Raw genomic sequence first — 10,000 nt, 5'->3', positions numbered from 1 at the left:
AATTTGATATCTGATTACATGTACTGCATCCTATCATTTACCTCTTAAAATTATGTATATCAATATTTTTGGTTGTGAAAATGCTGTCTTGTCTTAACTACTTATAAAATATAGGTTTTAGATATACCAAGTTAATACAATGATACAGGATCGTTAAATGTCATTGCCGTGTTTAGTATGGTATGTCAACAAAAAGTTGTCTTGGATGAATGGATACATATACACTTTCATATACATTTTAGAGCAAACATGCAAAAATGCACTATAACGTGTAGACAAATTGAAACACTGCCACAATAGAAATGTAATACGAAAAGTTATAACCAACAGGAAATGTGACATCTTTACCCTTTTTCTATATTGGTAGTGTTTCATAAACTCTCTCTCACTCACACACACACACACACACACACACACACACACACACACACACACACACACACACACACACACACACACACACACACACACACACACACACACACATATATATGGAGGACCTTGATGATACAGAGTAATAAAATGGTTATTGCCAGAATTGTTTGATTTTCCAGATGAGAAAAAAATATATACATGTTACAGTTCCCCTGATTTTGTTGGAAATTTTCCTCCAAAATATAGGATAAACAATTCAAAACCATTGCATCTCTGTCACGTGACAGTAAAATATGATCACAGGAAAACCAACATTAAACACTCACTAAAAAAAAGTATTAATGAGACCTTTCATTAAAGAATGTATACAATTTAGCGCTTTGGTAACAGATTCATAAATTTTGTTACAATAACATATACATCATGCATTTTCCCTGTGTTTTTTTCTTTTTTCTCTCTTAGCTGTTGATGCAGCAGATAATTTTCAATAATCAGTCAATCTCCTTGTGTTAGAACTATGTATAAAATCATAATAATCATAATGGTGCTATAGTACTAGGTAGTATGATGGACTCTGTTATATATGTTTATGAAAATAACAATGTATAGTGTTAGAAATAGCTATTGCAGTAGTAAGGGTGATGATAATGACAATGCTAAGAGGTGGTTCAGTAGTCAGACTGGTTATGTAATATATATATATATATATATATATATATATATATATATATATATATATATATATATATATATATATATATATATATATATATATATATATATATATATATATATATAGATAGATAGATAGATAGATAGATAGATAGATAGATAGATAGATAGATAGATAGATAGATAGATAGATAGATAGATAGATAGATAGATAGATAGATATACATATATATATATATATATATATATATATATATATATATATATATATATATATATATATATATATATATATAACAACTCTCCTAGAATCTGGTGTCCCAGTGATTGTGTTGATAATGAAAATAATTATGCTGATTAAAATGATGAGGATAAAGAGTGGTGATGGTGCTGCTAATGATGATAATAATGATGATTATGATTATGAGCAGCATTATGATAAAAATGATTAGGAAATATTGTTGATGATAATGATAATGTAAGTAATAATGCTGATAATAAATTTTACTACCTTTTATCTTACCTTTTCGTCTCTGTCATCTTATCATCTTACCAATTCGCCTCGACCTAAATATCTTCACTCATTTCAACCAACTATTTCAATTTCTCCTCACAATCTTGCGAATCCCTTTTCATTTTACTATCCCACATCTTCTTATCTTTCCTCTTATCTCATTAACATGTTAATCCTTCCCCTATACTATACAAGCAGAACCTCTTTAGTTTATCCTTTAAATATACAGTCTGGGACATATATTATGTACCATAATTGAAGCTCTGAGACTCATTAAACCAACAAGATCCAATTATTTGGCAGTTTGAGAAGTGTCTCAAACTTGTTTTATGAGAGCTTTGTCTCCTATTGCATATTGTTCATGTACAAAAGTAGTTTATGGGAAAGAAAACCATAGTTTAATGATGTAATAATAGCATTTGATTACATATTTAATGTTATCACACTATCATTATAATTACTATCATGACTATTTGTTATCATTATGAGTATCATTATTATCATTTTTCATTATCATCATCACTACCATTATTATCATCACTTTTACGATTATTATCATTATCATTATCATTATCATATCATTATTATTATTATCATCATTACCATTGCTATATTACTATTATCATTATCATTATCATTATCATCATCATCATCATCATTACTACTTATATCATAATCATTATTATCATTCCATTACCAATTACTATTGAATAATGGTTTCACAAGTTATTAGCATATACTGACCTAGTAACAGCTGCTCAATATATGATTTTTTGTCATTATTATCGGCTGATGGATTTTTTCTCAAAATATAGCAATATACAATATGCATAATACAATTAATAATTTTTAAAAATTGATCTAATTACAGTTGTTATTACAATTTTTACGTTAATTAAGTTATTTTGCAACAAAATAATATTAAATCAGATTAATTTCATTAATATCATTAACTGCATTCAGGTCCAAGCACATTTTTTTTTTCTACTAACCAGTAAGGTAATGACTGTCCTAAGGTATTCTCAGACCAACTGTGTTTATTAAACATTTTGTTGATTTAGATACACTTTCATCTATAACATAAATATCAACCTCTTAACTTAAAATCATTCAGTAGCAAGCATTAAGGTCAATATATTCATGCTTATGTTATAGATGTACGTTTAAATTGACAAAACATTTGATAAAGTAATGACCCAAGACCCCCTTGGAACCTGCACACCCTTATGCAACCTATTGGAATTTCTAATTCTTTGCTTCTTTTCACATCTTAATTATTAAAGGTCCTTCACAACAGCTCTTTAAACATTGAACAGAAATCCTAACAAAGTTTTCAGCAGTACTCTCTATGCCTCTAGAATTGTTCATTATTATTATCACACACCACCCCCAACCCCCCAACCCCCAACCCCCCAAACACACATACACGTACGCACGCACGCACGCACGCACACACACACGCACACACCACAAAAAAAAGAAAAAATATCTTGGTAGATATGAAATTCGGCTATGAAATTTTAATTATCAACATAACACTGATCACTACAAACATCATTCATTAAGAATCTCTTACTGTGTATAGATTCCAAAATTACATTTGTGGCTGTGTCACTGTATTATGTACAAATTATTTACTTTTACATTTATCAATGTAGGTTTGGTTATATACTTTCTTCACTGAGACGAATCATTCAATAAATAGTTTAATAAGTACTATTCTTATACAGAGACTTTTAATGGATCTACAATTCTGACATATTGTATAATAAATGAGAATGCCTGACTAAAGCATATCAGAACATAAATAATATATTTTCTCTGAAAATAGCATAAAAATGTGACATATCCATTGTTAAAAAACATAACAAAGGTATAATACAGTATACTTATTCCCCTGCAGCTTATTTATGTAAAAATATAACAACTCTAAAGTCATTCTTTCAATGCCTTTGTTTCTTCCCTTATAAATGAAAATGCACTCACTTCAAGATAAAACCTTGTATAAAGAATTATTAAAGTTTATTTACTGGCATTCAACATCAAATTCACATAATTGATCACCACAAATCAGGTGTAATCATCTTCATGCAGTTCCATAACATCCTCAGCTTTGCCGTCAGTGTTATTTACAATTTGAAACCGGCACAACTGAAATTAATCATTTGCACAGATGGTTGATGATGTCGCAACCATCTCAAGACCTTGTCACACAGCCAGTGGGCAAGGGTAGTAGCGCTTAATCATGCCTGTTCCTAAGAATGATAGTGAGGCATACATAAATATACATATACTGTCTTCCATGCGGCCTTGTAGACCAATTCAGTTTACCAGTATCTGAAACTGAATTGTCAATTGCTGCAACAGAGCTGCTAAATACCTCTTGATACTATTCACTACCACAAAATAGGGTCCCAGATCTGCTCATGCAAGGTCATTGCTTCTGTCAGATGCATGTCACACTTCTACATGTCTATTTCTTGTGCATTCCCCATTCCCATGCATCATCACCCTAAATTTCCTACTGGACATCTGGCAATACCTTTCAAGAGTATAAATTTCTAATGACTTGAGCATCTCAGTTTAACAATTATATACTGTCCATTAATTAGGAAACATAATCAGTGTATAGTAATGAATTGTGCATACTCTAGGAAACAAAAGAAAATTATTTTTACTATTCTCATTACATATTTGATCATCCTCAAATCTATCTCACCTCTATGTAGTCTACTAAGATTACCGGAAGTCAAATAAAAGTAACATTTTATAACACCTACAATTTATAATTTTTTTTCTCAAACAACTAATTACTGAACACCTATGTATTTAGTACTAAGAACATAAACTATGACCAATGTATAATAACAACAGAAAATATAATGTGCATATGTGAACAAAGTTATCATGTGACTAGAGAAAACAAAGGCACATTCAGATTCTCTCAGCCATGGAAGTTAATGACAGCTGCAAATATATATGTATATGTGTATAAGTTTTGACTAAAATACAGACTATTGTCATGCTCACTGACACAAGCTTTCTAAATATACTTCATTCTATTTCACTTTTGGGTTTATAATATATACAACTGTACAACATCCATGATTACAACAGTTCTTATGTACATTAATCAAAAAAGGAGCGCGAGAAAATCTTGAGCACGTATCACAGAATTGATAGCACGCATTTGGGCCCAGGACTGACTGACGGAAGACTCAATCATGAGTAGAAGACAGGCTGGATCCGTTCAATCTCTGTCCGGCAGACAGGGCACACTCTGGGGTTGAGCTTCAGTGCACATTCACTACAGACACACACATGGCGGCAGGGCACCAGCAGGACATCGCGGAGTCCACAGCAGACAACACACATGAGGCTCTCTGGGAGGTCATTTCCCTGGGCCTCACGCCTTGCCCGTGCCTCATCAAGCACGCGCTGTTCGTCTCGCCGGCGAATGTCCTTACGCCAGCTGCGGTACCAGCGCTTCAGGATGCTGCACAGGGAGATAATACTGTCAATTGAAGGTAAATGACGACAATGTTCATCATTGTTGTTATGTTTTAGATAAACACAATTAGACCCAAGAAAAAGAAAACTCTGTGGGTTAGTGTTGGGAAATGCTCTACATACAATTATTTGTAAAAGAAGGGAAAGAAGTTGGTGGAGAATCCTATAATTCAGCTCAGAGCCATTCCAGACAGGAACACCAGGCATCTACCAAGGAGGGAAAAGCAGATACTACATGCTCAACAGTTCTATGCTCAGGTTATAGGACACACAAGAGCTAGAATGGAAGTAGTGCAATGATCAAGGAAATATGCAATTAAAAGGAGAGAGAAAAAGAAGAAAAGGCTTTAAAAGGAGCAGTGAGTGGATAAGAGCAGAGAAGATGGATGGTAGGAAGGTCACAACTGAATTTCACAAAGACAGGCCTAGAAAATGGGTCAGATAAAAAATATTTTCAACAGTGACTCTTATTTTGTAATAAACAACCATACAGGTGGTCAAAAGGACGAGTTGGACTCAAGGCTCTGGAGAAAATGTGAGTGAAGTAAATTTACTGGATGACCTGAGAGGCTCTTTAAGGAAATGAAATACATATATATTGGATGAAATGACTGGCTCTACAAGAGAGTGAAGTAAATATATACTGGATGAACTGAACAACTCTCTCCAAGGGGTCAAAACAGAGTAGCGCTCATCTTGGTTAAGAACTGTCTGACCCAAGGAGTTTCCCCAAGCAGGAAAATGTGTTAGCTTCACAAAAAAGACTAACGACATTGAATAGCAAGGGGACAAAAACACGTTCTCTCTTAAGATACTTGGAGGTTTATAATCTGGACAACATGCTTTTCTTGATTTGAGATTATAGATCATTTCCCAGAGGCAGTGTAAGTAGATAACGGAATGATATTTCAAAGACGACACACCTGGAGGAGGGGTTAGGGAAGTGGAGTTTTTCAATATGAAATATGGAGAAAACACGCAGGCAGAGAGTCACTATTTCAGTTACAAAAATTGTCAACAGAGACATGCAAATATGAGATTAGAAGTTCGTACTTTGCATATTACAGAAATTCATACAGATCATCTCACTTCCTTTTATAACCATGAATTTCAAAAATCTTTGCAACAAGAAAGACACTGTAGCACCTCAAAAAAGGACCTAAGCACTTTCAGAAAATCATATCAAGCGGCAATAAACTAAAGACAGACACACCATCACCTGAATAAGACTCACCGGTAGCTATAGAAGGCAACTCCACATGCAGTAATCACACTAAGTACCCGTAAATAGGGTACTGGTCCATCAAGTTCCTCCACAATTGCCTGAAATTTTAAAATCCAACAGTAATATATGCTTGTGCAACAGGAGACATGGAACTAAGGAATTATATATTATAATATATGTATCAATGTCTCAACCTCTCAGTCCCTCCTTCTTTGTGTTTATGTATATATATATATATATACATATATATATATACATATATATATATATATATATATATATAAATATATAAATATATATATATATATATATATATATATATATATATATATATATATATATATTTATATATATATTTATATATATATTTATATATACATATATATATATATATATATATATATATATATATATATATATATATATATATATATATATATATATATATATATATATATATATATATATATATATTTATATATACATATATATATATATATATATATATATATATATATATATATATATATATATATATATACATATATATAATCACTTCAATTCAAATCAAAGATATCCAACACCAATACTTACACAGAACTTTCATAAACCACACAAAAAGCAATTAATAAAAATGAAGCCGTGAAGGAGTTTCCAGTATTACAAGAATTTCAAGCTATCTTTAAGCGATTCAGATACAAAAGATACCTGAAAAAGGGATAGCACGCTCGATACTGTCTAATCCTTTATCACAAATTCAAAAAAATAATAATAATAAAAAAATAATAATAATAATAACATGAACAAATCCTTCCTCACCTGTTTACTTCTGGTCGTAACCATGTACGGAACCAAAGGCGAGTGGTCGAGGTAAATGGCTTCATTCTTGAGGGTGAGCTGTCCAATGCCCATGGCCTGAGTGCCCTCAACCAGCATTTCCTGAAAGTGTTATTTATCTTTAGTATTATGTAGTTCTTTCTCTTTTCTCATATTGCTTCTTTGTTTTTATTTTCTTCCTTTTCCTTTTTTCTTCAGACCGAAGATGGAATCGAGGATGATTCCGAAACTGTTGTCTCACTTTCCTCAATAAATCTAGTTTGTGCATTGTGGGTTTTTCTACCATAGTATCAACACGGTAGAGTGTTTTTCCATTCATATATATATATATATATATATATATATATATATATATATATATATATATATATATATATATATATATATATATATATATATATATATATATGTATATATGTATATATGTATATATGTATATATGTATATATGTATATATGTATATATATATGTATATATATATGTATATATATATGTATATATATATGTATGTGTCTATATATATATATTTGTATATTTCTATATATGTATGTTTGTATATATGTATATTTGTATATATATATGTTTGTATATATGTATATTTGTATATATGTATATTTGTATATATGTATATTTGTATATATGTATATTTGTATATATGTATATTTGTATATATGTATATTTGTATATATGTATATTTGTATATATGTATATTTGTATATATTTATATATATATATGTATATATATATATGTATATGTATATATATATATATATATATATATATATATATATATATATATATGTATATATATATATATATATATATATATATATATATATATATATATATATATATATATATATATATATATATATATATATATATATATATATATATATATATATACATATACATATATACATATATACATCATGAGTTAATTCCGAGTGTCACTTGAATATGATTAAACATTTACTATAATTAAAAAATCATGACTAGATTATGATTTTTCACAACTTAGGTTTCATCTTTTTATTAACTTGTCACTCCAGGTGTGAACTTGTGACTGACAACCAGGTTTTCCACCTGACACGAGATAACAAGATTGGCTTTATGCTCTGTTTGGGTTCAACTGCATTCTTCAAGCTGCACTAAATGGCATAGAAAAGTCATGTACTTTATTCTTGTACAAAGATACAGCATCCCAAAGTAGGCTGTTATGTCTATCCTGATCATACTTCATAAAAGATACTTCACTGTGTGACTATACCAGGTTGATTACTAATGATCAAAGACCAAGAAAATATCAAAAGGAAATTATGTATCAGTAGTATTGATTTTTTTCATTATTATCCTCTCTCTGCCAAAAAGTTATGATTAATGATTACTGCTAGTAAAGTTTGTGATCATGATTTGATTATCACTGCATGAATCTTTAAATTCCTGATCATGTTTTGGTATCTTTCTATAAACTTAAAGTACATTAATACAATTCAATGGTGAATACAAAATCTTTGACAATAAATCAAATTCTTAAATTACATAATTCTAATTATACCTATGCCTGGCACACACACACATACAAACATATACATTTGCATATCACATACCTCTGTTTGTTGTGTCCCAGTAGATCTAATGCCCTTCATCCAACCCCAGAGGTGGTCGGCAAGAGAGTTGTTAGCGACACCAAATTTGTCGCTTACTAGTATCAAGTCAACATCCTCTAGCTTTGCTGGATCTGAAATCTATAAGGAATTATAATGAGTTTTGAACCCCCCAAAATACACAAACTGAAAGACAAATAACACCATAAAAAATAAAAGAAAATTCTTCAAAAGTACAAAATCTAGAAGAAAAAAATTAATAATAATAAAAATAAATTCAAAATATCAAAATAAAAATCAGATATTCATGAGCAGAGTCTACATCCACAAAATAATTTCACTTTGGTTTCTAAATCTCATAATAGACATTCTACCATACCTATTCTTCTAATGCTAAAAAAAAAATATTTCCTTTACACTAAAATACTAGAGTAAAATTAAACCGCAATCCAAATATTCTTCTATGAGACACTAAATATATAAACTATAATTGCAATTCTATTTACACCTAAATAAAGGAAAAAATACTGTGAGACAATCCAAAATTTCATATATGACGTGCAAAAACTATATAGTAACACATCAGAACTACTTCTCGAAATAAATATAGAAAAACATCATAAACCTATATTCACATTCACCTGTAACCCCCAAAATGACTTATACACATAACTAATCAAAAAAAAGAATGTACAAGAATCTACACATTTGCTTCTCTCTCGCCCTTAAAGATCAAGAGAACATCTCATATCGTACTTGGACCCCAATGCCCTTGTCCATCAACATGAAGGGAACGCTGCTTGTCGAGGAGTCTACCGTCCTCTTGTCGTTCATCCTGAAACCAAAAGAAACACAAATATGTAGGAATAAGCAATAAAACAAGAATAAATACTGAATACTGTGAATAAATAAAAATGTGATAAGGCAATATAGTTGAAATGGTATATTTGTATCCTTATATGGGATAAAAAAACTAAATCTCAAATCCTATAATCAGACATTTAGTGCCATTCAGTTGAATTTCCTTTTTATAATGAACAACTTCATAATCTTAGTCATATCATTAAAAACATCATATACATATATATTTATATATATATATATATATATATATATATATATATATATATATATATATATATATATATAAATATATATATAAATATATATATATATATAAATTAATAAGAAATGTGTAAAATCTCAATGAAAAATACATCCTTGTTGAAATTAATTCTGGTATAACATTTTCATACATTA

At 29.8% G+C, this 10,000-nt stretch overlaps 1 protein-coding gene across 1 annotated transcript in view; it reads right to left on the bottom strand.

Annotated features, from left to right (window-relative positions):
* Positions 1–3,254: 3,254 nt before the first annotated feature.
* Positions 3,255–10,000, bottom strand: part of LOC113820787 (mitochondrial E3 ubiquitin protein ligase 1) — a 9,682-nt gene continuing 2,936 nt past the window's right edge. The window contains exons 3-7 of the mRNA XM_027373150.2: positions 9,497–9,575; positions 8,744–8,881; positions 7,116–7,235; positions 6,306–6,394; positions 3,255–5,057 (exon numbers count right to left, since the gene is read on the bottom strand). Of these exons, the coding sequence (XP_027228951.1) occupies positions 4,784–5,057; positions 6,306–6,394; positions 7,116–7,235; positions 8,744–8,881; positions 9,497–9,575 (700 nt within the window). The 3' untranslated portion in view covers positions 3,255–4,783. The remainder of the gene's footprint in view (positions 5,058–6,305; positions 6,395–7,115; positions 7,236–8,743; positions 8,882–9,496; positions 9,576–10,000) is intronic.

This window comes from Penaeus vannamei, chromosome 31, assembly GCF_042767895.1.
Source record: "Penaeus vannamei isolate JL-2024 chromosome 31, ASM4276789v1, whole genome shotgun sequence".
Taxonomy (NCBI): domain Eukaryota; kingdom Metazoa; phylum Arthropoda; class Malacostraca; order Decapoda; family Penaeidae; genus Penaeus; species Penaeus vannamei.
Note: the sequence above shows the minus strand (reverse complement) of the source record. Positions and strands in the feature narration are given on the sequence as shown.